This window comes from Pipistrellus hanaki (assembly GCF_964339955.1).
Source record: "Pipistrellus hanaki genome assembly, chromosome: 18".
Lineage (NCBI taxonomy): Eukaryota > Metazoa > Chordata > Mammalia > Chiroptera > Vespertilionidae > Pipistrellus > Pipistrellus hanaki.
In genome coordinates, this window is record NC_140520.1 from 13,315,903 (window position 1) to 13,342,097 (window position 26,195).

The 26,195-nt window shown below is 64.4% G+C and overlaps 1 protein-coding gene and 1 long non-coding RNA gene across 7 annotated transcripts; one reads left to right on the plus strand and one right to left on the minus strand.

Moving 5' to 3' along the window:
- The first annotated feature begins 557 nt into the window (after window positions 1-557).
- Window positions 558-22,596, plus strand: LOC311613233 (ephrin-A3). 6 transcript variants are annotated; one of them, XM_084866910.1, is made up of 5 exons: window positions 558-916; window positions 20,208-20,494; window positions 20,956-21,021; window positions 21,217-21,294; window positions 21,495-22,596. In XM_084866910.1, exons 1-5 carry the CDS (start codon window positions 804-806, stop codon window positions 21,623-21,625), a joined length of 675 nt encoding a protein of 224 aa, XP_084723036.1. In that variant the 5' UTR covers window positions 558-803; the 3' UTR covers window positions 21,626-22,596. The 6 variants fall into 6 exon arrangements, with proteins under 6 accessions (XP_084723036.1, XP_084723034.1, XP_084723035.1 ...); XM_084866905.1 differs by lacking the exon at window positions 558-916 and adding an exon at window positions 14,375-14,597; XM_084866906.1 differs by lacking the exon at window positions 558-916 and adding an exon at window positions 14,375-14,597 and having other exon boundaries at window positions 21,220-21,294.
- Window positions 22,597-22,917: 321 nt separating this feature from the next.
- Window positions 22,918-25,297, minus strand: LOC311613260. Its single transcript, XR_014793421.1, has 2 exons — window positions 25,184-25,297; window positions 22,918-23,313 (listed from the first exon to the last, which is right to left on the minus strand). It is a non-coding gene; the product is annotated as an uncharacterized lncRNA (long non-coding RNA).
- Between the last annotated feature and the right edge of the window lie 898 nt (window positions 25,298-26,195).

Genomic DNA, 26,195 nt, shown 5'->3' on the forward strand with positions numbered 1-26,195 from the left:
CCCTCTGACGGGCGGCTGGGAAAAGTGGATCTGGCCGGCGTTCCCAGCGCCCTGGAGCCGGGGTGGGGCCCGGCGGCAGCGGCTCCCACGATCCCGAGGCCACGCACCTGCCTCCTCCCCGCCCCCACCTGAGGGCCCGGGAACAAAGGTGCTTTGTACGAGCCGCAGCCGCCTCATTCCTGCGTCTTCGGCGCCGGGCCGCGCGGCCCCCAGCCCGGGACGGAGGTGCGGGGCGGGAGGGACAGGCGCCAGCCCCAAGGTGGGCATCGGGCTCAGTAGGGAAAGCTCGGGGGGGCGCAGGCCAGTTGCCCCGATCGCCAGCGCCGTCCTTAGACGTGCAAGGACCACGGGCGGCGGGCTAAGGCGGCGGGTCAGGCTGCGCGGGTCCTGGCTCCGGCCTCGCCTTACTCTTCCCGGGCAAAGGGCATGCGCTGCCGTTTAGATCTTCCAAACCCCCAGGACGCCTTCTGCCCCGCACCGAGGCGGGCACGGAGGGCACAGCCCCCCTTTGTGACCCGCGTGGAAAGGGGAGGACCGCCCTCCGCCCCCGCCCAGCCCGGTCCCGCCCCGCGGGGCGCAGCGCTAACCTGCGCCGCTAACGGGCGCGCAGGGGGTTAACCGGAGCTGGCGCCGCGCGCGGGGGCGGGGCCGCGCTCCCATTGGCGGAAAGTTGTCGGGGGCGTGGCCCGCGAGGCCCCCGCACCCCCCCGCCCCTCCCCACTTTGTACCTTTCTCGCGGCGGCCGGAGCCAAGTGGGCCGGGCCGGGCCGAACCAGACCGGACCGGACCGCGCGCGGGGGGCGATGCGGCTGCTGCCCCTGCTGCACGCCGTCCTGTGGGCCGCGCTGCTCGGCTCCCCGCTGCCCGGGGGCGCCGGCCTCCGCCACGACTTCTACTGGAACGCCAGCAACCCCAGGTAGCCGCGCCGGCCCGGGCCGCACCCCCGCCCGGCCTGGGCGCCCCGGGGCCGGGCGCGCGCGCCCCCCCGGCTCGCCCCGCGCGCCGCGCCGCCCGCCCGCACCCGCCCGCACCGGGCCGCGCGCCGGGGCTCCTTTGTCTGAGTCGGCGGGGGAGGGGGAGGGGCGAGGCGTGCCCTGGGGCGCCCCCGACCCGCACGTGTTGGGGGGCGCGCAGAGAGCCCCGGTCCCGATCCCGGTAGGTAGGCTCCCGGAGGCCGGCCCAGGGGCCTTGGCCTGTCCCCCGGGCCCCGCCCCCTTCGCCTCTCTTCGGGGGGCTCCCCGGCCTCCCCCAGCCTGGGAGGGGGCTTGGCTTTTGTGGGAGAGCGAGGGCGCCCCTCCTGCTCGCCGGGCCTGCCCGCCGACCCTCACTCACTCCGGTTCGTGATCTCTCCCATTTGGCGTCTCTGCTTCCTTCTCGGTCCTGATCCTTGTCCTCCTGTTCCTCTCCCGTCTGGGCCCTGCCCTTCCAGCCGAATCACCTTTGGGCACGTCGTCTGACCTCACTGTTTTCTTCAAAAGTGTGACTGTACTTATTCACTCACTCACGTTTATTAGGAGCGGACTGTGTATGGGACTGAGCCGGGGGCCGGGGGCCAGGGGCCGGGGGCCAGGGGCCAGGGGCCGGAAAGATGAGAAGACCTAGACTCTGTCTCCCAGAGCCCAAATGCCCCCCGGGGAGGGCAGGCCCGGACAGGGCGTTACAATACCAGCACCATATGATAAGAGCGCTGTTGTCCTGCTAGGAATGCCTCTCCGGGTTCCAGACCAGGGCCTCTGAACCGCTCAGAGGACTGGTTAAAAATTCAGGTTCCTAGCCCCCAACGCTGAGGGTTCTGGTTCATTCCCTCAATTCACAAACATGTTCCGAGCGCTGTCCTGGTGCCGGACACTCCTCAGGGCACTAAGGATCCGGCGAAAGGAAACGTACAAAGGCCCGACGGGTGTCCTGGCAGGTCTGAGCTGAGCCCCAGGAACCTGCATTTTTTAAAATATATTTTATTGATTTTTTTACAAAGAGGAAGAGAGAGGGATAGAGAGAAACATCCATGAGAGAGAAACATCCATCAGCTGCCTCCTGCACACCCACCACCGGGGATGTGCCTGCAACCAAGGTACATGCCCCTGACCAGAATCGAACCTGGGACCCTTCAGTCCGCAGACCGACGCTCTGTCCACTGAGCCAAACCGGCTTTGGCGGAACCTGCATTTCTAATCAGAACTCCTGACACTGGTGGCCCTTGGACCACCCCCTGGGGGACAGTGGGAGGCCTGTCCTACATGAAGGGGGTCGTGTGTCGGTGTGGTGGGGAGGGGGCGTGGTTTGTGCTGTGTTTGATGGGGGGGCCGTGTGTCCCAGTCCTTCCCGCCGGCACTGGCTCCCCGGGCAGCTCCCGAGAGGTGCGGGAGGGCGTGCTGAGGAGGCTGAAGATGGGGGTACGTGCAGGGGGCTCCCCTCCACGTCTGGCACTTGTCCCGGCAAAAAATAAATAAATGAAAAAGAGGGGGCACCCACCATCCACTCCCCCGATGGCGTTCTTTTCAGCATTGGCCTGAGAGCTCAAGGACATCTTTTAAAGAGGATACTTGCCGAAACCGGTTTGGCTCCGTGGATAGAGCGTCGGCCTGCGGGCTGAGGGGTCCTGGGTTCGATTCCCGTCAAGGGCATGTACCTTGGTTGCGGGAACGTCCCCAGTAGGGGGCGTGCAAGAGGCAGCTGATCGATGACTCTCACAGATGTTTCTAACTCCCTCTCATAAAAAAATCAATAAAATACATTAAAACATTTAAAAAATTAAAAATAATAAAGAGCCGAAACCGGTTTGGCTCAATGGATAGAGCGTCGGCTTGGGGACTGAAAGGTCCCGAGTTCGATTCCGGTCAAGGGCATGTACCTTGGTTGCGGGCATATCCCCAGTAGGGGGTGTGCAAGAGGCAGCTGATCGATGACTCTCTCTCATCGATGTTTTTGACTCTCTATCTCTCTCCCTTTCTCTCTGTACAAAATCAATAAAATATATTTTTTTAAAAAATAAAATAATAACAAAGAGGACACTGCTCCCACTCTCCATCCCTGTGACCGCCCTGTGGGCCCAGGTCTCTGCCCCTTGCCCCTGTCCCAGCTCCTTCGCAGCAGCCGTCCGTCCGGCTGACGTTTATGAGGCCCAGGAGCTGAGCCAGGCCCGGCGGGCCGGGCTGGAGAGATGGGCAGCTCCGACCCCACAGGCAGGAGTGGTGAGGGCTTCTCCCGGGAGCCGCTGGGTGTGAGAGAGACTGCGGCCTTCACCTCTGCGCCTGGGACCTGCTGCCCATCTCTCCTCCCTCTCTGTCCCCCCGGAGCTGTCCGTCTAGAGAACACAGGCCTCGCCCGGGGGCAGGGCAGGGCTGGCAGAGACCCTGGAAAGGGTAACCTTGTGCCCCACAGTGGCCCCTCAGCCCACGTGACCCCCTGTGTCCGCAGGCTGCTTCGAGGGGACGCGGCGGTGGAGCTGGGCCTCAACGACTACCTGGACATCTTCTGCCCCCACTATGAGGGCCCCGGGCCCCCCGAGGGCCCCGAGACGTTTGCCCTGTACATGGTGGACTGGTCGGGCTACGAGGCCTGCCAGGCACAGGGGGCGGGGGCCTTCAAGCGCTGGGAGTGCTCCCTGCCCTTCGCTCCCTTCGGGCCCGTCAAGTTCTCCGAGAAGATCCAGCGCTTCACGCCCTTCTCCCTCGGCTTCGAGTTCTTGCCGGGAGAGACCTACTACTACATCTGTGAGTGTGGGGCGCTGCGGCCTCGGGGGAGGGGGAAGGGGGCACCTGGCTTTGCCACCCGTCGAGGCAGACGGCCCAAGGTGAGGAGGGGGGATGGGCCAGGGAACGAGGGCCAGACCTGGGACGGGGAGGCAGGAGGGGCTGTGGTCAGAGAAGCGGGGGCTGGCGGGGCCCTGAGTCCAGGACCGAGGGGGCATCCAGAGTGAGTCTCTAGAGACGGGGAGGAGGAGGAGGAGCTAGGAGAGGGGCTGAGGGGCTGAGGAGCCGCCGTGGACGGGGCCTGGCACCTGGACGGGGCCCAGAGGAGGGAAAAGTTTTCCAGGGACTGCCGAGAGGAGAACGTGGGAGGGCCTGACTCGGAGTCTGCGAGCCAGCCCGTGCTAACGCTCTCCGCCCTCCCCCACCAGCCGTGCCCACGCCCGGGAGTCCTGGCCGGTGTCTGAGGCTCCAGGTGTCCGTCTGCTGCAAGGAGAGCAGTAAGTGGGGGGCCCGGGCAGCAGTCCTCCGGCGAGGGGCCGTCTGGGGAAGGAGGGCAGGTCTGGGAGGCTTGGAGGGGTTCGGGGAGGGCTGTGAGCACTGGCCCCTCCCCTGTGCGGCCTGTGGGGGCGCCCACTGCAGCCTGTGTGCTGGGCAGCAGAGCCACACCTCCGGGCGCCAGGCCTTCGAAAGCACCGGCCGTTTGGGGGAGACCCGGAGGCTGGGCTTTGGGGAGGACAAGGTGGCCGGTTTGAAGGATCCTGGAGAACGGGATGGGGGTGAACCGCTCACCGGGAGCGGGAACGGAGGACACAGCGGTGCTCCCCTCCCCCTCGCAGAGTCTGAGTCCGCCCATCCCGTCGGGAGCCCCGGAGAGAGTGGCACATCGGGGTGGCGAGCGGGGGGCACTCGCAGCCCCCTCTGCCTCTTGCCGCTGCTGCTGCTCCCCATCCTTCGTCTCCTGCGAGTTCTCTGAGCCAAGGGGACCCTTCCTGCCACCCCAGGAGCCAGTGCCTTCCCAGGACTGCCTGGAGGAGCCCTGCACCTGAGCTGGGAGTGCCACGCCGGACAGACAAGATGGAGGCGTGGCGAGGGGAGTCAGAGGGTCTGACGTGACCCCTGCCGTGCTGGCCCCCTCGTCCCAGGCTGAAGAGGAGCCACAGGGAGCTGCACTCGGCCTTGGGCACCTGGATCGAAGGCAGGCTAAGCCCGGGCCTCCACCGCTGCTTCCGTGGCCTTCTCCATCCATCTCCTAGGAAGACTGGAATCGGGGGGGATCGAACCCTCGAGCCTGCGGGGGCCAAGACGAAGAGCTGGGCCCGGTGGATTGAAGGACCAGGGCGAGGGCGGCCCAGGCCTGCCACTGCCCAGTGCCCTGCGGGCCCCCGCCCGAGGGCAGCACCTCCCTCCCAGGGGTCACTCACTCGTCTTCTGTGAAGACAGACTTGCCATGAGGCCGAATTTCCTGCCAGTTTGTATTTTTATAAGTTCCTGGACCAAGCCCTCAATAAACCGCCCATCTCTTTTGTTGCTCTCCTCAACCTCCTGCCCCCTTGCCCCTTCCCTGACACCGGGACTCCCTGCGGCCTCTGCGCTCAGCGTGGGTTGGCCTGACCTCCGTGCCAGCTGTGCCCGGGCCAGCCATGCCAGGCCTCCGTGGGCACCCCTCTGGGCAGTGTGGAGTGGGTGCCAGCAGCAGCTGTGGAGCTTGGGCCCCCGCCCACCCCCCTGAGCTGGCTTCCTGTGCCGAGGAGAGGGTGGATGCTCCTGGCAGCCCACCCACTTGGGGCAGTGCCCGAGCTGTGGCGGCAGCGCCAGGCGGTGCCATGGGAAGGCAGCACCCTGGTTTCAGGACGCGTGGGTCCCCGAGAGCTGGGCGTCTCTCCCTCCCAGGGGCAGTCTGGGCGGGGCCGGCCTGGAACCGGGAAGGTGGGGTCGGATCAAAGCCTCCATCCCCAGCGCCTCTTTGTTCTCGCTTTTACAAGGAGGGAGGGAGGGCCCCCTCTGCTCTCAGCCCCACACTCCTCCCCCTGCAGACAAGGCTGTGATCCCCCCAGACCCATCGGGCCCTCTCCGCATGGTGTCCTGGGTGGCGCCAGGGGGAAAGGCGCCCCTTCCTGGCCGCCCCCCCCCCCCAAGCTGTGTTGTACCTCCCGGTGCCCCCGGCCTCCGTGGCTCAGCTCGGTGCCGGCCGCCTGGCACTGCGCCCGGATCGATAGGTGGATGTTGTGCTCATTAGCTCCGCGGCTGCGGCAGCGAGAGGCAGAGTGTGAACGCCCGGGTGGGGTGGGGTGGAGTGGGGAGGGGTGGGGGGGCCAGAGACTGGCAGATTGAAATGCTGGGACTGTGGACCCCTCCCCCACCCCGTGAGCACATAGGGCAGCCCGGTCCCTCTGGTAATCCCAACGCTCGGCTGAGGGAGGCCCTTTCAGAACATGCCCGCCTGGGTGCGAGGCCTGGGTAGGCGGGAGTCAGGGCCTCATCTCAAGCCATCTCTAGCAGAGGGAGGGGAGCAAGGGGGGTTGGAGTGCGCGGACTTGTGAGAGCTGAAGGCTGTCTTGTGATTCTGGGTTCGAGTTCCGCCTACTGCCATCCGGAATGCATGTCTGTGTGTCGCCCTGTCATCCACCCGCACAGCCTCACCCTCTCCAGGGGAACCACAGGCGGGGCAGGCGGGGCCCCTGGTTAGCAGCCCGGCCCTGCGCTGAGACTGTGAGGGCCTCTGCTCCCCACAGACCCAGGCGGGACCCTCTGAACAGATGGGGCCAGGAGGCAGGAGAGAGACCCGGCCGGCGGCTGGGACCTCACCCCGCCCCCCCACCCTGTGGTCGCACCCTGGACACAGGCACAGGCCCTCCCAGCCGCCCCGCTCCCTGCAGGTGCCAGGGCGACACCTCGGCAGCTCTGCCCTTTGGAGGGTGGAGGGGGTGGAGGGAGCCTCGAACTCGGGCCAGGCGGCCGCCCTGCCCTCACTCCCCACCCAGCCCGGGCCCTGACACCTTCCCGGGGAAGTCCCGGTGGAGAGCGGGAGTGAATCCGCTCCCAGGCCGGGCAGGCAGGCTTCCGGTGCGGCCCGCCCGCCCTCCTCCCCACGAGAAGTCCTCCGGGCGTGTTCCGGGCGCGGTTCCAGGAGGCTTGGGCAGCTCTGCAAGTTTTGGGGCGTCACCGGTCTCCCCTAAACTCAGCGGCGCTAGACGGCAGAGGGTGAGGCCCTCAATTTGCTGGGCCTGCCCTACTCTCTCCCAACAGGCGAAAACTCCACTCATCTCTGCTCACTCCCTCCGCCCGGAGAGCCTGATCCACTCCATTCTTTAGGGGGGGGTGTGTGTGGGGTACAAATCTCCCTTCAGGCAAAACACTGAAGTTTTGGCCTTTTTGTGACTCATCCCCCTCCCCCCCCTTCATTCATTCAGCAAATTGTGAGCTCCCAGCATGCCCTTCTCTCAGTAGGCCACACCAGTCATGGGGATCCCCAGCCCTGACGCAGCTGGCGAGGGGCACGATGGCCTCCAAATAACCAATAGAATTCGGGGGCCTAGGGCATGAGGTCATCAGCAGGGACGCCCATTGGTTCAGGCCTGGACGTGGGAGGGGTCCCCATAGCAACGGACAGTGCGTCCCAGCACTACCTGGAGGGAGAGTGGTTAGCGCAGTTCCATTGGTATCTTGGCATCTAGGTGGCGCTTGGGTTGAGGGCAGGGTGACGGGTGGAGCTCAGCGCCCAGGTCCTGAGGCTCTGGCCCAGCCCAGCTCTTCTCTTCCTTGTAGTCCTTCTTCTCACCCAGAGTCACGGTCAGGGCTGCTCACGCCAGGGCGATGAGGAGGGGTCCTGGGTGCAGAGCTGCCGCCAGCCACCGGGAATGCAAATGCTGAGATCCTCGTGGTGTTCATCTGCATATCGTCTGCATCTCATTTGCATTCTCTTCACTTAAGGTCAAATTGGGCAGACATCTCCCAAGTTCTGAGCCTCCCCGTGGCTGTCTTTCTCCGTCGCCGTCTGGATCCCAAACCCACCCCTTCTGCTGTCTCTCAGTTGTCCAGTTCCTTACCCGACCCCTCTCCCCAGCCTCCAGCGCCTCCTGAGGTGGGCGGGGCACCGAGAAAGGACAAGAAGCCTGACCCCCTCCGAATGTGCGGTGACAGATGGGGAGGACTGGTCTGTACTGCCTGGAGACCAAGTTGGCAAAGCAAACGGTGGGGGGAGGTGCCCCCGACCGGGCTGAGGCTCTCCAGGGCCAAATAGCGCACACACCTGGCAGGGTGCTGGAACAGGGGAGGCCTGCTTCCAGCCGGGCCGGGCCTGCCCACCTGTCTGGTGCCAGGGCAGCTTCCTTCCTCCAATTAAACCCTAATGAGGTGTCATTAACCCTTACCCTGCCTGCCAACCCTCAGGCCGGCCTCCAATGCATGGTCTTGCCTGGAGTGAAGAGGGAGGAGGTAGGGGCCTTTGTGAGATCCGGGCTCTAAGAGACCAGAAGGTGGGCCAGAGGCATGAGCGGCAGCACCTGCTGTCCTCTGTGCTTCTGAGGGGCCGTGGGGGGAGGAGGGGTAGCGTTTATTCCCCTGTTCCGCAATTCAACACTTATTTGTGAAGCACCCCCCCTACTCCCACTAACTAAATTCCGAGCTGCCTGCTGGATGCTGAGGGGAACACTTGCACAAGACAAGATTTCTTCCCTTAGGAAATCTTCAGATTGCCGGAGAAGACAAACTGGCTAACAAATAATTGTAATGCCAAGTGCGAGTCTATTACAGAGCTGTGTGCAAAGTGCCAGGACAACACGGGGACGGCGGCTGCCAGCGAAGGCCCGGGTGTTGGAGGACTATGTTTATGGCGGGAGGGGATGTGCATGTGACGCGGCGTGAGTCCATGTTCAGCGGTGTTTTCCGGGCTGCTGGTGTCTGCCTCTCAGCGCCGTGCGTGTGCCTGTGTGTGTGTGTGTGTGTGTGTGTGTCTGCGTGGTGTCTGGATCTCTCCGTGTCTGGAATCTTCTCCGGAACACACGTTGTGGTTTTATTACAGATCAATGTTTGCTATGAAGCTCTGGCGAAGATTAGCCCGAACCTGCCCAGCCCAGGGGAGGGGAAGTGAGGAACCCACGTTGGCTCTTGGGAAGGGGTGAGCAGGCACCTCTTCCCCCTGGGGGCCCAGACCTTTGGCTCTCCAAGTGGCAGAAGACTGGGGGGTAAGGGGGAGAGGAGGCGGGGCTGAGCCCCGGGCTACGGTAGGGGGTGCCTAGGCCATACCCCCTCCACTCGTGGCTCCCCAGCGGAGCCACCTCTCCCCACGGAGATCGCAGGCCCGCTCCCCCAGCCTGTTCCTCTGTCTCCTGAGGAGCAGGCCAGCTCAGACCTGCCTGCCGTTTTCTCCCGAAGGGAGCGGATCCTTTCCAGGTACACGAGAGGGCTGGGGAATGCTGGGCCCACGGGAGGCCCCGGGCCCTCCACCCTGGCCCTCTCCGGCTCTCCGCTCCAGCCAGGATCCTCCCCGCCCACTCCGGGATGCCATTGCTCCGGGCTTTGCCCAGACATAGCCGTCTTTGCCAGGGAAGGAGCCCTTGGCTGCTGTTGGCAGAGGGTGGTAGCCAGAGCTCTGGCAGTGAGGACAGGCATGGGGGCGAGGGAGGACGAGGAGTTGGGATGGCCCCTATATTCAGAAACCTCTATCCCAGTGGTCGGCAAACTGCAGCTCGAGAGCCACATGCAGCTCTTTGGCCCCTCGAGTGTGGCTCTTCCATAAAATACCACGTGCGGGCGCACCCTACAGGGCGATTGAAACTTCATGGCCCACGCGCAGAAGTCAGCTTTCGGCTCTCAAAAGAAATGTCAGTTGTCGTCCTGTTGATGTTTGGCTCTGTTGACTAATGAGTTTGCCGACCGCCGCTCTATCCTAATTCCCACAGTCTTCTTGCAGCCACGTGCTAGAAAGCTAAATTTGTGGAGGCAGGAAAGAGAAGAGAGTCTCAAGGGAGAATCTGAGGGGTCGAGGAGAGGCTCGGGGTCTGAGGAGGAGGTCAAGGATGGGACCTCCACTTTGGGCTGTAACTTCTCCTCTCCCTGATTCTGTCTAATCTTTTCCCGCCCATCCCTTCTCCCCACGCCCTTGGCCACCTCTCCCACTAGGAAAGCGATTAGAGGAGCTTGGAGACGGGGAAGAACAAATGGAGACGGAGTCTGGGGCTAGTCTAGGTAGGTGGACATCAAGAGATACCCTGGTCCTGATAATGACAAGGAGGCCTCCATTCACCGACACCGCAGGTCCTAAACACTGGCCGAGTGCTTCCCAGACATGACTCTTAATCCCTCAACAACCAGCTCCTCACAGAGAGGGTGACTAGCCCCACTTCAGTCTCAGCGGAGCGACGTGACTCACACAGACCATGAGTGGCAGGACTGGAATTCGACCCCAAGTCCATCCCGGGAGCTGCTCTTCCAGGCTGCCTCCCTTTCAGCTTCCTTCAGGCACACTCAGAGGAGCCACACACCTCAGCCTGGTCCCCGAGACGCCTCCCCGGTTCAGGCTTCTCGGCTTGCCAGGCTCATTAGAGGGATCAGGGCATGACCAGGACAAGAGATTAGTACACCCCAACCCCGCCCAACTAGCCCTGCGCCCTCGTTTCCTGTGTCCTGGCCCACCCACCCAGCAGAGCGCTGTGTTCCCTGCTGTCAGCCCCGTGTGTGGCTCCCTGTCAGCCATGGACATGGGAGTACCATGCTGACACATACACTTGGAAGTCCTTGTTAACACCCAGGTTTCCGGGTTCAAACCACACAAACCACCTGCCGGCGCTGGGCACATACGTGGGCCCTCTGCTAAGTGGAAAGCCTGTGAATATTTTATGTCCGGGGCTGGCAGCTGCTTCTCCCACTCACACACATGTCCGATCCCCCTCCCCCTCCTCACAGGCTCCTTGTTTATTTTTTGTTTTTATTTTTATTGATTGATTGATTTGTGTTAATACTGGGTGATATTTTTTCCCATTGATTTTTGGAGAAACTGCAATGGAGGGAGGGAGGGAGTGAGGAGGGAGGGAGAGAGAGAGAGAGAGAGAAATTAATTGGTCATTTCCCACATGTGCCACACTGACCCAGGTGGGAATCAAACCTGCAACCCAGGTATGTGCCCTTGACTGGAAATCAAACCTGCAGCCCTCGGTGCACAGGCCGACATTGTACTGAGCCATGCCAGCCAGGGCTCCTTGTTCATTGTCTAAGTGAATTATTTATTCATGGCCCCCTTTCCCCCTGGCCTCCCTCTCCCTCAGGCCCTAGCCTCCATGATTTATTGAACACAGCTCAGCTGAGCTCCCTGATTGCCACCCATGTCCTGGGAGCCATCTTGGGCCACAGCCTGAGCCCTCCCCCTGCCCCTGGCCTGTTCTACTCCCCGCTTCCTAGGCCTCAGGGGCAGAGGGTGAGGTACCGGCTCCGAGAGCTCCCAAGAGCCAGCGCTCACCGCTTCCTGGAGAGAACAGGGCGGCTAGCAGAGTACTGAGCCTGAGGGTCGGAAGGAAATGAAGGCAACGCCTGCAGGAAGAGGCCTGAGATCTGGAGAGAGGACGGGTCCGTGGGAGAAGCCCAGGCCCTCCCCCACAGAGGAGTATTGATCTGGGCCCAGGCCTTGGCACCCGTGTTTCAGACTGTAGCTTGTGACCCATTAGAGGTAGTAAAATCAAGAAATCAATTTTATGAATCTCAATCAGCCTTTTATTTAAAACATTTTAATGTGTTTTTTTATTATTATTGATTTTAGAGAGAAAAGGAGGGAGTGGGGGAGAGAGAAACATCGACTGACTACCTCCTGCACACCCCGTACGGGGGATCCAGCCCACCACCCAGGCATGTGCCCTGACTGGAGTGTATCCTCTGTAGTAAAGGTAAGTATTGTTTCATAAAAATTACTGTTCCAGTTATAGGCGAGTGTGTGTGTGTATGTGTGTGTGTGTACTATATTACAAATGCAAAATGCACACGTCACATTCAGGAAAAATCTGAGTCACAGATATGAACAGAGGCCTAGACCCCATTGATGGCAGCCCAGATGGCACAGAAGGAGGCCTGCCTCAGGTCAGATCCCAGGCCTGTAGACACTGGCCCAGATCTTATACCCAGAGAACCAGTCCTTAGAGAAGCCCAGGACCCATGAGTAGAGGCCTACAGACAGGCCTAGGCCTTATAGCTGGAGTGTATGCCCTGAAGTCAGACAGTTGTGTGGTTTGTGCGTGGCACAGAGAAGCCACCTCCGAGGGAGTCCAGGCTGACGTTAGCCCAAGATGGGGAGACACACAGGTCGCCTCTGCCGGAGGAAGTGGTCCCTCTGTTTTCGCCCAGAGGCACCATTTGCCACGAGACGCCCTCTAAGGTAAGGTGACCAGACATCCCATACTCTAAGGACTGGGTGTGGCTAGAGGAGTGCTTTTTCTAATTCACCCACAGGTCAAGTCAGCCACCAGCTGATTTGGATAAAGGCCCAAACAGGCAACGCACCGGATCCTACGGACACAGGCCTAGGTCCTACAGAGAGTGTCCCGATCCAGAGGCTTAGACTACATAGAGAGAGCTGCCTGAGTCCTGTCAAGAGAGCTTTATGCCCTAACCGGTTTGGCTCAGTGGATAGAGCATCGGCCTGCGGGCTCAAGGGTCCCAGGTTCAACCCCAGTCAAGGGCATGTACATTGGTTCCAGGCACATCCCCAGTAGGAGGTGTGCGGGAGGCAGCTGATCGAGGTTTCTCTCTCATCGATGTTTCTAACTCTACCCATCTCCCTTCCTCTCTGTAAAAAAATAAAATATATATATATATATATATATATATATATATATATATATATATATTTTTTTTTTTTTTTAAGAGAGAGAGGGGGGGGGGCTAAGTGACTCTTGGAGGGTGGGTGTGAGAGTGCTAGTTTCTAAAGGAGGATCTGGGTCCTCCAGAAAAGGGCCCACCGCTGTACGTGGGGTCCAGACTCTACAAACAGGGATTTAAAGCTTCTGAAATCAACTCTGAAGTCCTCAACCAGCAAGCTCCGGCTCCCTGTGGTTATGGGCAGCTGTGCGGCCCACAGCGCGAAGCCTCCCTTGGCAGGGGGGGTGTAGGGGGCAGGGAGGCGCTGGGATCCCCGGCACCTGGAGCAGCAGGTTAGCATCTTCAGGTGAAACAAATCTCCGTGGGGAGCGGCGTCTCGCGGGAGGGAGGGCTGTTTGCAGTCTCCCTGTCCACCCCAAGGGCCCAATTTGTTTTCTGGCTCCTGAGGAGGGAGAGGAGGTCTCCTGGGGTGGAGAGGAGCTGAGGGAGCACGGAGCAGCACTAGACATGGGACCTGCTCTGGACGGCACCGCCCTGCCCCCAAACCCAGCACCGCGGTGGGCCAGTGGTCAGCGCTTCTGTCCGGCCAAAGGTAAGTGCCTGTGTGTTCTCGCTCCTGCGGTGAAGACGAAGGGAACGTTCTGCCTGTCCCCCTGCACAGGGGGGTCGGGGGTTGGGGGGGGGCGGCTTGAGTTCTGAGAACCTGGTCTGGGACCTGGCTCTCCTGGTCACTCAGTCTGAGCCTCTCCACCAGAGAAGCGATGGGAGGCGAGCAGGACTCCAGACCCTTTCGCTCACCTCCTCCGTCCCAGGAAAAGAAAGGAGCGCACGGGGCTGTGTGTGTGCATCAGAGGGTGCGTGTCGTCTGTGTGTGCGTCGTGTGTGTGCATGTATCTGGGTGTATGCTCCCCTGTCTCTGTACATCTCTGTGTTTCTACAGATCGCTAGTTATCTGAGATTACCTCTACCTGTGCGTGTGTGCGTTGTGTGTGTCTGTAAGTTGGTGTCTGCTTTTTCTCCTGTGTGTGTGTATGTCTGTGCTTGGGTGTCACCGTTGGACCAGGTCTGTGGTGAGAGCTGGGTGCTCTGCCCTCTGCCCTCTTGTCCGTGTTGATGAGAGGAGGGGCGAGAATAGCTAAGAACACCACATCACTGGGAGGGGGCCTGCCAGAGCGTGTGAGGAAGTGTGTGTGTGAGTGTGTGTGTGCGTGTGTGTGTCCGTGTCCCGATGAGCCTGGTTTGCTCCAGCGGACTCTCCTGGGTCCTCCTCCACCTTGGCCCTGGACTGCCCCTGCCCTTCCAGCACCCAGGGTTGACATTCTTGGGGGGGACTGAGCTCCTCCACCCCACCCACCCCCACGAAAAACAAGCCTCCAGCTCAGGTGGGCGCTGTCAGGTGCTGGCGCCAGCTGAGGGCTTGTCCACACCCTCTAGGGCCCCCCTGACTCCCCATTCACAGGGGAAGAGGGGAATGAAAGGCGCAGAGGGCCAGGCCGTTCAAAAAGGAGAGGGTCTAGTGCCACGGATTAAGGGGGCCTGGATCCCCACCTTCTTCTCAAGTCTCTACCCCATCCCAGAAATGAATGCGCTCTCCAGGTGGAGACAGATCCCCGCTGTGGCCTCCCTAACCCACTTGGGGACCCCAGCCGAGGGAGCAGGGAGCCTGGGACCAGCGGCAGCACGTTAGACCTCGGGGGGGGGGGGGGGGGGGGGGGGGGGGGGGAGGAGAGGCGGGGAGCGGGGAGCGCGGGTCCCACCTCCCCGCGCCGTGCGCCCGGGCCCACAGGGGCGGGGCCTGCGGGAGCGCGCGGGGCGGGGCTTCGGGAGCGCGCGGGGCGGGGGCGGGGGGCGGGCGGGGGCGTGGCCTGAGCTCCGGGCCGGCGGCCGCGGCGGGCGGCGGGGAGCTGGGCAGCCAGCAGCCCGGAGCGCGGGGCTCAGTCGGGGGGCGGCGGCGGCGGCGGCTCGGGGGATGGCGGCGGCCGCGCTGCTGCTGCTGTTTCTGCTGCTGCTCGTGCCGGTGCCGCTGCTGCCGCTGCTGGCCCCGGGCCCCGGGGGGGCGCTGGGCAACCGGCACACGGTGTACTGGAACAGCTCCAACCAGCAGTGAGTCCGGGCCGGGCGGGAGCTCGCGTCCCGCGTCGGGGAAGGGGAAGCGGGTGGGCTCGGGGGGACCTTAGGTGGGAGTCCTGCGGGAGCACCGCTGGGTGCTGGGAGGCGAGGGAGAGGGGGGCACGCTCTATGGGGAGCTCGGGGGCGTCTGAGAGAGGCCGTGGAGGAGTATAGGAAGGAAGGAGGCTTTGGCCGTGCAGGGCAGGCTGCTCAGGGACCCCCGCCCCACCTTGGCTCCTCTGCACACCCCACCCCACAGGGCCCCCGGCGCCCCCGCCTTCGCCGCCGGGCTGGGGCTGGGGAGCACCAGCGTGCTGGGGGCAGGCCATCCGTTTTGGTGGGGGGCAGGGATGACCTGTTTTCGGTGCTGAGCGTTTCAAGGGGTTCTGTCTCGGACTCCTGCGTTTGGAAGTGGGGCCCAGAGCCGAGGCCGGGCGTCCGATTGACTGAGTGCCTCCCCGGGACGGCGGTGGAGGGGCTGCCGGGCGGTGTGGCTGGGTGAGCCTGGCTGGGTGAGCTGGGTGAGCCGCGGCTGGGTCGGGGGCGCCGGGGTGCTGGTGGGTGAGGATGGGGACGCGGGGTAGCGGAGAGGGAGGAGGAAGCAGGGAGATGGCTTGTCACACACACACACACACACACACACACACACACACACACACGCACACACACCCGGGCTGGATGGCGTGTGGCTCCCAGTGTGAGCGGGCGTGCGCGGCTGTCAGTGTGCGTGTGTGTCTGAGGGTGTGATTGGTGTGTCTGCGGCGGCCACGTCTGGGCCCGGGGCTCCGGCGCCGCGGGCTGGGCGGGGGTCGGGCGGCCTGTGGGTCCCGGGTGCCGGCCGCGGGGCCGGGCTCTCTCCCCGCTCGGTCCCGGCTGCCCTTGTCTTCTCCTCCGGATCACCGTGTGTGTGTGTGTGTGTGTGTGTGTGTGTGTGTGTGTGTGTCGGGGGGATCCCTGGGGACGCGGGGGTCACTGTCACACCTGCCCGGGCGGCGGCACTGCCTCTGGCTCCCACCCCGGAGGCGGCTCCCGGGCCGTGGCGAGGCCCCGGGGGGAGGCACCCGGAGGGCCGGCGGCGGCGACCCCAGCCTCCCGGGGGAGGGGCTGCCGCCCGCCGCCCGGCTCTTTGTTGTTTGGGGCTCCGCGCCTCCCCCTCGCTCCCACCTCGCGCCCGAGTGTCAGACGGGGGGTGGGGAGGAGCGCGGCGCCCCCTCCCGCTCCCCATGGAAACCTCTGGGCGGGGGCGCGGCCCCTCCCCCGCGGAGGGGAGCTCGGAGAACTCGGGGGTGCGGGGGGCCTGCTCCCCGGTTCCCGGAGCCTGTCCCCCTCCCCCAGGCTCACAGCCCGCCCTCGGCCCGCTCGGGCCTGGCGGGGAGCAGAGCGCTCAGGTGAGGGGCCGGTCCCCCTCCGCCCTGGGGCATCCCGGGCCCCCAGCGGAGGCCGGGGCCGAGGGATGGGATCGGCGGGGGCAGGGTGGGGGGGTGTTGTTGACCAGCTCCCCTCCCCTCCCCCGCATACACCTGGGCTCAGGTGGACGCCCTGGGAGAGGACGGGGGCCCGGGCTCCGGGGGCCTCCTCTCTGCCTTTCCCGCTCCCGCAGGTCGGGGCCGGCGGAGGTGGGGGGTGCCCGCCGGGCCGGGTGCCGCCGCCGCCCCCGCCTCCATCCTCGGCCTTTGTTGCCGCGGCGCCGGGCTCCCGGCTCCTCACTGCGGCAGCCGCGGCCCCATAAATCGTGAGCGCGACGTGCTCCGGGCCGGGAGCGGAGGCCGGGGAGCGGGGGCGGGGCCGCGAGCCACAGGCGCCCCGGCCCGGTCACGTGAGCGGCGCCGGCTCCCGCCCGTCACACGCGGAGGGTCTCTGGCCCTGGGGTCACGTGGGGAGGGTCTTGCGACCCCCCTCCTGCTGGGTCACGTGGGAGGGCGCCGGCGGGACACGTGCGGGGCCTCCTTGGACAGACCCGGGGGCTGCGCCCTCCTGAGGTCGGCATCCCGCCCGCGGCCCCCACGCAGCCCCTCCGGGTGGCCTCCTGGAGGAGCCAGCCCTGCGCCCGGCCTGGACCAGACACCGGGCCGGGCGGGCTGCCTGGAGAGGAGGATGCGTGAGGTTCAGGGGCCCCTGAGCCTGGGACTGAAGGGGGGGGGCGGCGAACCGATGGCAGGCTGTCTGCGCCCCGGCCTGGGCTCCGTCTCTTTACAGTCCGAGCAGGTGTGCTGGCATCCGCCCTTCTCAGGCCCCAGGAACATCTCTCCCTCCCTGTCTCTGTCTCTGAGATGCTTCCGCTCTGACCTGCCTTCCATTCATACACTGTTTGACACATTTACTGAGTCTCCGCTGCACCCACGGGGGTCCCTGTGTCCTCCCGCCACTGAGGGGGCCTTGCACCCCTCGCTGGCCGCCGGTAACCTCCTTTGCGCCTCACTGTCTCTGTCTCCGCCGTGTGGGGGCATCCCTGGACCAGCCTCCATGCCTCCCCCTTTCTCCAAGCCTCTGGGTGTGCACGCTTCCCTCGTCCTCTCGGTTTCAGGGTCCCCCCCTCTCTCTCCGTGCCTAGCTCCCTCCTCTCCCGGGTTTCTCAGTGGGTCCGGGCTCTGTGCATCCCCCCTCCCCGTCGGTGTGCTCCTCCAGACGCTCGGCTCTGCGCGCCTGGCTCTCGGCGGCCCTCGCGCCTCTCCGCCGCTGCAGATCAATAAACCTCCGCCGCCGCCGCTGTCGCAGGAGGAGGGGCGGGTGCGTGGCGCGCGGATTCTCTCCCGCCGACGCCGGCCCGCGGAGCTCGGGGGCTGGGCCGGGGGGGGGGGGAGTCCCGAGGCCCAGGGAGCCAGGAGGGTGCGGGGGTGTCCGTGTGCACCCGCCACCCGCCGGGCGCGCGGCCCCACGTTGCGCACACGTGGTCCGGCCTCGCCGGCAGGAGCAGCCGCACGAGGGAGGCCTCGGGAGCGCGCGCCGGAGGGAGGAGGCGGCCCGGTGTCTTCCCAGCCTTCCTCCCTCCGCTTCCCCAGCTCGGCATTCCCACCCCTAGGGGAGGGGGAGGGATCTAACCGGATCCGGGCTCTGTGGGATCCTCTCCCTGCGCCCCGATGGCTTAGACACCCTGAGTAACTGCCCCGAATCGCCCCGCGGGGCGGGGGTGGAGGTTTGCGGCTTCCCGCGCTCCCGCCGCCCACCACCCGGTCCCAGCAGACGGAAGGCTGGGAGCCAGGCGCACCGGAGGCGGTGAGAGCCAGGAGGGACGGATAACGGGCGCGGCGCCACCCCCTCCAGGTGGGGTGAGTGGACACTCGCCTTTATTGGAGACACGTGGGAGGCTAGTGGGGATGATGCAAGGGAGAAGAGAGAACTGTCTTAAGGGGCAGGTACCACCCAATCCCCAGGTCCCAGCTCGCCCCACCCCCTCCCAGGGGCGGGGCTCCAGGCTGGGGAGGCACAGCCCTAGAGGAGGGGTTAGCAGCCAGCTTCACCGGGCCTGGTGTCCCGGTCTTCACTATGGAGAGAGGGCGGAGGAGAGATGTACAGAAAACACCCAGGCCAAGCAGCCCCCCCCTACCCCCCACCCCCGCTTCAGCAGTGTGGCCGAGATTCCTGGCAGCCAGCCCTCTGCCCCCAGTCGGACAGATTCTAGCTGGGCACAGCCATTCCACAAGTAGGTCTCTTGCTCCCACGTGCCCAGCTTTTTGGGGGCATTTCAGCCCAACCCTGGGATAGGTGAGAGATGGTTTCTCTTCGTTGGTGGTCACCCAGCAACCCCACTTGGGGAACTGAGGTCCCTGTAGCAATGGCTCTGGCTCTGGCTTATTCCCTGCTGGTGAGGGGGGAACTGAGCAGCCCCCCAGGGAGGGCCCCCCCCCCCCAGGGCAGGGCTGGGACCTGGGTGAGGCTCAAGGACAGAGGCCCCAGGGTGGCCCCCTACCACGGCGGCCTCCTCCCCACAGCCTTTGGGGTTGGCGAGAGAGGCAAACCTAGGGTGGCGGCAGGGAGCCGGGCCTGGTCTAACCCGTTCTCCTGCTCCCAGCGCCCCAGGCCGCGCTCCTGCCCACCTGAGCGCCAGGGCCAGGGCGCGGCCTGAGTGACCCGTCGCTCCCGTGGGAACTGAGTGGGGCCAGGGGCATTCCTGGTGACTCAGGGCAGCTGTGCCCATGCTCACCGGGCGCCCAAGCGCCAGCGCTCGCTGCCCGCCTCCCTGCCAGCCTGGAAGGGGATGCGGAGGGGAAGGGTGGTACGGGCAGGGCCCAGGAAGTAGGGTAAGGTGGGGAGGGACCCTCAAGGCCCTTCCCAGGCAGAGCCTCCGAACGCCTTTCCCTGCGAGACCTAATTACTGTTTGTGCAGCGGGGAGGTGCCTGGCGACGGGGGAGCCGGGCCCTCCCCTCGGGGAGTTCCCAGGGACTCCGGTGTTTGACATCTGGCCAAGGGGCCCGCGCCTTCCCTGTCCCCACTCTCCCGCTCACTGCCAAGGCGTAGGCATGCCTGCCCTTCGGAAACGGGGGGACTTCCTGCCTGGTGCTCAGTCTCTCTCTCCACTCAGGTGTTTCTCCCGTCCCTGCCTCCACAGGGTAAAGAGCAGTGCTCTGAGGATGGCTAACAAGGCAGGTGGGGATTACAAGGGACCCAGCATCTGCTCCCCTGTCCCACAGGAGGCCCAGGGCAGTAAGAGGAACAGCCACCTGTCTAGGCACAAGGCCCGCCGCCCTGCCCAGCATCTTGAAGGGACAGTGGTGCCCAGGCTGAGGATGGAGGGAGACGGATAGATACAAAAGTTTGGGCTGGCTGGTGAGATGCCAGGTGGAGCCTTGATACTGAGCTCCTTAACGCCCTGGTGCATTGTCACCTGGGGGACCTCACGGCCATGGCCTCAGGGCGGAGGGCAGTGGGACTCCAGGTAGAGACCGGTGTTACCTTAGAGAAAGCGTGTGTGTGTGTGTGTGTGTGTGTGTGTGTGTGTGTGAGGGGGGGAGGGAGAATTTGAGATTGTGGAGGTCAACCAATACTGGTGTGCAAGTTCAGCACACATACAACCGAGCATTTCCATGTTTGTGTGTGCGCCTTGGAACTACGCATGTATATGCATGTAGCCTGCCTACATGCTTGAGTGAGGGCAGGTCCCATCGCACTGGCCTTGGCCTTGGCCTGGCAGCCGCGGGAAAGCGCGGGGAGATGGGATGGAGGGTGCTTATCCACCCGGAGGGCGACCTCCCACTTTCCCTGCTCCCCCTGCGCTGTCCCCGCGCCCCGCTGGTGAATTATGGGGAATGGAGGGAGGAAATCCGGGTCTGGGTATCGGCATCGCAGGGGCCTGCGCCGTTTCTGTGGCAACCAGAGCCGGCGTTCCCTCCTTCCCTCCACCGTCCTCTCCGCCTCCTTTCCTGGGAGGCCGGCGGGGCTTCCCTGCGCCGTGTCTGCCCTCTGGTGGCCGCCAGCGGGACAGGCCCAGAGCCGGCCGGAGTCTGCACGGAGTGCGGCCCTGGCGGGGGGAGGGGGGTCCCGGGGAGGCAGGCACGGGGAGAGGGGGCGCCCGGGAGCGGGGGGGAACCCCGGGGACCCTGGGGGGAGGGGTGCGGAGCAACTGGCCCGGCAGTTGCTCCTCTCTGACCCGCGGCCGGTCCCCGCAGCCTGCGGCGCGAGGGCTACACGGTGCAGGTGAACGTGAACGACTACCTGGACATCTACTGCCCGCACTACAACGGCTCGGGCCCGGGCGGCGCGGAGCAGTACGTGCTGTACATGGTGAGCCGCGCCGGCTACCGCGCCTGCAACGCCAGCCAGGGCTTCAAGCGCTGGGAGTGCAACCGGCCGCGCGCCGCCCACAGCCCCATCAAGTTCTCCGAGAAGTTCCAGCGCTACAGCGCCTTCTCCCTGGGCTACGAGTTCCACGCGGGCCACGAGTACTACTACATCTGTGAGTGCGGGGTCCCCGGGGCGGGGGGCGGGCATCGGGCCGCTGGGAGGGATGCCCGCTATGGGGTTTGGGCAGGGAGCGGCTCGGGATGTCAGTTCCCAGACCGCGTAGAGGGGCTGAGAGGTGCTCGGTGCATCCAGAGTTTGGGTCGGAGCCACTTTCTGGGTGGAACCTCCCAGGGGTGGGACCTCAGGGGTCTGGGTCACTGAGTTCTAGGAACCAAGGGGCTCTGGCGCTGACAGCTGAGCCTCGTGGCCCGTGTCCATAGTGTCCAGGAGCCACGGCAGGGGACCCCCCGGGAGGGGCAGTGAGGGGGGCAGGGGACCCCCCAGAGGGGCAGTGAGGGGAACAGGGAACCCCCGGGAGGGGCAGTGAGGGGGCAGGGGACCCCCCGGGAGGGGCAGTCAGGGGGGAGGGCGCCCGGGAAGGAGCAGGCCGCTCAGGCTCCGTGTCCCCCCCAGCCACGCCCACCCACAACCTGCACTGGAAGTGTCTGAGGATGAAGGTGTTCGTCTGCTGCGCCTCCAGTGAGTGCACCCGGCGCCCAGCCGCCACCCCATCCATCCATCCTCGGCTCCCCCGCTTCGGGGCTCCCCTGGCTTCCCGGGGGGAGGGCGGAGGGCACAGCAGAGGGGGACTCGCTCCCCAGCTGTAGCAGGGGGAGGGGATCCTGGCCCTGACTCTCCCCCCTCCTCTTTCCCCACCCACACCCTACCCCGCAGCAGCGCACTCCGGGGAGAAGCCGGTCCCCACTCTCCCCCAGTTCACCATGGGCCCCAATGTGAAGATCAACGTGCTGGGTGAGTTCGCAGCGCCCTCTGGTGGCCACTGCTGGAACCGCAGTCCCCTCCCGGTGCCTGCTCACCTCGCATGACTCCCCCCGACACCCATCCCTCCGGCCGCCGTGGGTGCCACGTCCCCGCTCCCCTGCTGCTGCCGCCGCCGCCGCCGCCCTGGCGCCCAGCCCGCCCTCACCTGCCCGTCTCCCCTCTCTCCACAGAGGACTTCGAGGGGGAGAACGCCCAGGTGCCCAAGCTTGAGAAGAGCATCAGCGGGACCAGCCCCAAGCGGGAACACCTGCCCCTGGCGGTGGGCATCGCCTTCTTCCTCATGACGCTCCTGGCCTCCTAGCTCTGCCCGCTCCTCCATGCGGGGGGCGGAAGGGGGACGGGGCGGGGGCGGGCCCAGGCAGGGAGACCTCGGCCTCTCCCAGGGAAGCCTGGCCTCCGGCGGCTGGAAGTGGGGTGTCTGCCCCATACACCCGCGCCGTCCCTTCTGCCCCCTCCCTCCGCACGTCACTAGCGGGCCAGGCGCAGGGACAGCCGCGGGCCCCCGTGGCCTGACGGCTTGGGCGATGGTTTGGTACCAAACGGGGGGAGGGGGCCATCAAAGGTAGTGCTCAGGACTCCCTGACCCCTGGCACCTTTCTCTGACCCCCGGCGCCCCCCTCTCTGCTCCCCGGAGAGACCAACGCGCCCCAAAGAGAGCAAACGGAAGCGTGGGAGACGCCCCCACCCACCCTCTCTCCCAGGGGCAGGGCGCCGGGCGGGGACTCGGTGGGCGAGGGGGCGGCACCGGCCGCCGCCCCGTCCCCTGTTTACAGCAATAAGCATGTCCTCCTCCCCCCGCCCACCCCCAGGACTGTGGTTTGGGTGGAATCCAAGTTTACAAGCAGCACCCCTGGGGGGTGGGCAGTGGCAGAGGGTGACAAGGGGTGGGCACCGGTGCCAGGCAGGCATGTACAGCTCTATCTCTCTATATATAATGTACAGACAGACAGTCCCTCCCCTCCTCACCCCCGCCTCCCCTGACCTCCCCTTCCAACCTCGGGCCCCTCCCCACCAGGCTCGGCCCCCTCCCCACCGGGGGCCCCCTGGCCCCTCTTCTGTCTTCCGTGAAGACAAGACCTATGCAACGCACAGACACTTTTGGAGACCGTGAGACCACCGCGCCCGTCCCCCTCCAGCCCCGAGCCGGGCCCCAGCCCCCGGGACCTGCCTCCGTCCATCTCTGTGGTCCCCACCCATCCTCCTGGGCCTTTTTCAAGTGCTTTGGCTGTGACTTTCATACTCTGCTCTTAGTCTAAAAAAATAAACTGGAGACAAAAACGAGTGTGCATGGTTTCCAGGGGGCATGAGCCCTCTGTACACCGGACACCGCCCTCCCCGAGGTCACGGGGCTCTGTGGGGGAGGGGGTTCGGGGGCCGAGGGGACCGCGGAGCACCTTGCTCTGGAACGTACCTCCAGGGGCAGCTGTGTGTGTGTGTGTGGGGGGGCCACGGGGGCTCCCTCCTGGGCCGGGGGGACTCGGCAGCTTCCCTGAGCCCCGGGCTCCCCTGAGGGAACCCCGGTCACCGCCCCGGCCGGTAGCCCCTTGTTGGATGCACCAGGCTTTCGGGGTTCAGTCCCCGTCAGGGCACATGCAAGAATCAACCACTGAGTTTATTAATACGTGGAACGACAACACATCTATGTTTCTCTCTCTCAAGAAAAAAAAATCCATTAAAAAGAAAACCCGAGTTATAACAGTCTCTCTCCGGGCCAGTGTACGGATTAAGTGACAGGCGTGTAAGGCTCAATCGAGGACGGATTTCTCCTTTTCTTTCCACTTCCTGGTGCGAACCTAGATAGGAAGAGAATGAGACCTTTATTTCCCTCACCTGTAGCTGGAACGTAAGCTCCTCTTATGGACTCAGGCAGCAAGCCACCGTAGCTAACAGCGCCTGTGACTTCAGGAGCAACAAATAATCATAGATGTTTCCCGACCTCGCGGTGGTGTTTGGAGATATCTCCAGATAGCGCTTACTCTCCACACACTCCTTTGAAATGACGACAAGGCAGCTAGTTAGTAGACCTCCTTGTTTTTGCCGTGTTAATAAAAGCCTATCACTATGCCAAAAAAAAAAACAACAAAGTAAAGGCTTTGATAACTGTTTCAATAGAACTGGTTTCCCTTGTACATTTGTTTTATTGGTTCCAAACATTGTGGCCAGAGGGCTGAGCGTTAGCCGGAGCTGGGCCGCACCTCAGCAGCTTGTGGGTGAGAACGTGGGGGGGGGGGGGCGTCCCCGGCTGCTCTGAGGAGCAGCTGCCGTCCGGGCCCCGTGAGGCCGGGCGGACAGGCGGGCACTGCGGGGGGCGAGCTGACAGGGACCCACACCGCTCAGCCTCTGCCTGCCCAGGCGGCCGGGGGAGGGTGCCTTTCCCTCATGGCCGAGCGCTGCACCCCAGGGACTCGTCTCCCATGGCCACTGTGGGTCCTGGGTGAGCGCCCCCCCAGGTGCCCTGGGGCTCCTGCCCACAGCATTGTGGGAGTCCCTGGGCACAGGCCCTGTCCCTCCTCTGTGCTCATGGGAAATTAACTGCCAGCCGCCCTGGAGGGTGAGGAGGCCTCCTGCCAGCAGAGCAGGGAGGAGTGGGGATGGGGGGCTGATGGGGAGGAACCGGGCGCAGCCAGTGCACCGACTGGGACCAGACAGCCGCGGAGGCTCGCCCGGCCCGTCGGCGGGGGCACGGGGTGAGCACCCGCTGAGGGCACGCTCTGTGCGGGCAGATACAGAGAAGAGGGGCTCTGCCCTCGGACACGCTCGCCATTATCACGTGTCTTCAGGGATCAGTAACACACACACACACACACGTGTATAATCACACACACACGTGACCGTGTAACCAGGGAGGCTGCGGGAACGGGGAAAGCACAGCTTCTCCTGGGCACAGGGGAGGCGGCTGCCAGCAGGAGGCACACAGCTGGGGCCCTGCAGGGAGAGGCCTGAGGCCTCGCAGGCCGGGGAGGGTGGGTTTGCCCCACGAAGGAGCCATAGCAATGGGCCTCGTGGGACAGGGTGTGGCTGGCTGAGAGGGGAGGGCCTAGTGGGTCCAAAATCCAGGAATGGGGCCCTGACTGGTTTGGCTCAGTGGATGGAGCATTGGCCTGTGGACTGAAGGGTCCCAGGTTCAATTCCAGTCAAGGGCATGTACCTTGGTAGAAGGCACATATCCAGTAAGGGGGGACTGGGGTGCAGGAGGCAGCTGGTCGATGTTTCTAACTTTCTATCCCTCTCCTCTCTGTAAAAAATCAATTATATATATATATATATATATATATATATATATATATATATATATATATTAATCCAGGAATGGGAAGACAGGGAGAGGGCCGGCATCTGGAGTCAGGACTAGGACCAGCCGCTCCCGTCTGCGGAGCACGTACTGTGTGCCAGGCGCCGTGCCCAGGGCTCCGTGTGCCCTGGGGGCCTTCCCACCCAGCGCGCCAGCGGGAACACGGGGTCTGAGAGGCCGTCCCTGGCTGGGGCCACACTTCCTGGCGCGCTGGCGCTCAGCGAGGGTCTGGCTGTCCCCGTGCTGGGACCCCGGCACCCGCAGCCTTTCCCACAATCCCGTCTGCCGCCGTCCCCCTCCAGCAAGGCCGCTCAGGGTTCGGGGAGAGACACCCCAGGACCTCAGACAGGGGCGAGGCGAGCTGGTCCGAACCCCACATTTCAGATGGGAACACTGAGGCTCAGCCGGAGACCGCGATCTAGTCACGTCTCTCAGATGTTCCTGGCAGAGCCAGGCCTGGACTCAGGGTCGTGACCCCCATCTTTTTCTTTTTCTTTTTTTAAATCATCCTCTGCTGTGCCTTCCCGGGCACCTGGGGCTGATGTCTGAGGAGGGGGCGCCACCTACCTGAGATCCCTCTTCTCCTGCCCTGAGGCGGGGGCTCCGGGAAGCTCTGGGTGCCGCTGGGATCTCCCCTCAGACAGGCTTCAAGCACTAAGGAAAGTGAGGTGACGGGTGAGCATTGGGGGGAAGGGCCAGCACGTAGGTAGACGGAGACCAGTGACCTTGAGCCCTGGCTCAGGGCCCCCGCACAGCCCAGGGCGTGCTGGCCAGGGCAGGAGTGAGATGACCCCAGTGGCAGGGCCTGGGGGTTGGGATGGGGTGGGGAGGGTCAGGCGGGGCCCACAGTGCAGACTCAGTGCCTCTGACGATGGACAGGGCGGGGCGGGAGAGACCGGAACGAAACAGAGGGGCGTTGGCCACGAGGCTGAGAGGAAGACTGCAGGGACCGAGGCAGGTGGCAACAGGACAGAGACAGGAAGGGGAGGGCCAGGCTCGGTCGCCTCCTTCCTGCTCCCACACCTGACCCGGGTGCCTTAGAGTCCGCGGATGCTGGATGGCACCCAGCTCCGGGCATTTGTGGTTGTGCTGTCCCCACCCGGAAGCCCAGGGCCCGCAGGCAAGGGGGTTCAGTGACTGAGCAGGCTCAGTGTGTCTCCTGGATGCTCCACAAGGGCCTCGCACCAGCACAGGCTGGCACTCCCAGGGCTCTCCCCGGGCACGCTGTGCCCGCTGCCCTCCCTCCCCAGGGTAAGAAACAACAGCACCGAAACCGGCGTGGCTCAGTGGATAGAGCATCGGCCTGCAGACTGAAAGGTCCCAGGTTCGATTCAGGTCAAGGGCATGTACCTTGGTTGCGGGCACATCCCCAGTAGGGAGGGTGCAAGAGGCAGCTGATCGGTGTTTCTCTCTCATGGATGTTTCTAACTTTCTGTCCCTCTCCCTTCCTCTCTGTAAAAAATCAATAATGATAAAAACAGACAAACAAACAAACAAACAAGAAACAACAGCAACAACCAGCGCTGAGCACAGACGCTGGCTTGCGGGGTCGGGCTCAGAACCCGGCCCCCCTCCTCCA

Bases quoted from the DNA above. Each gene is read 5' to 3' on its own strand.
- LOC311613233 (XM_084866905.1), top strand. From the start codon at position 14,464: ATGGCGGCGGCCGCGCTGCTGCTGCTGTTTCTGCTGCTGCTCGTGCCG. The intron at 20,495-20,955 runs GTGAGTGCGGGG...TGTCCCCCCCAG, and splicing joins CCACGAGTACTACTACATCT to CCACGCCCACCCACAACCTG. The intron at 21,022-21,216 runs GTGAGTGCACCC...CCTACCCCGCAG, and splicing joins GTTCGTCTGCTGCGCCTCCA to CAGCGCACTCCGGGGAGAAG.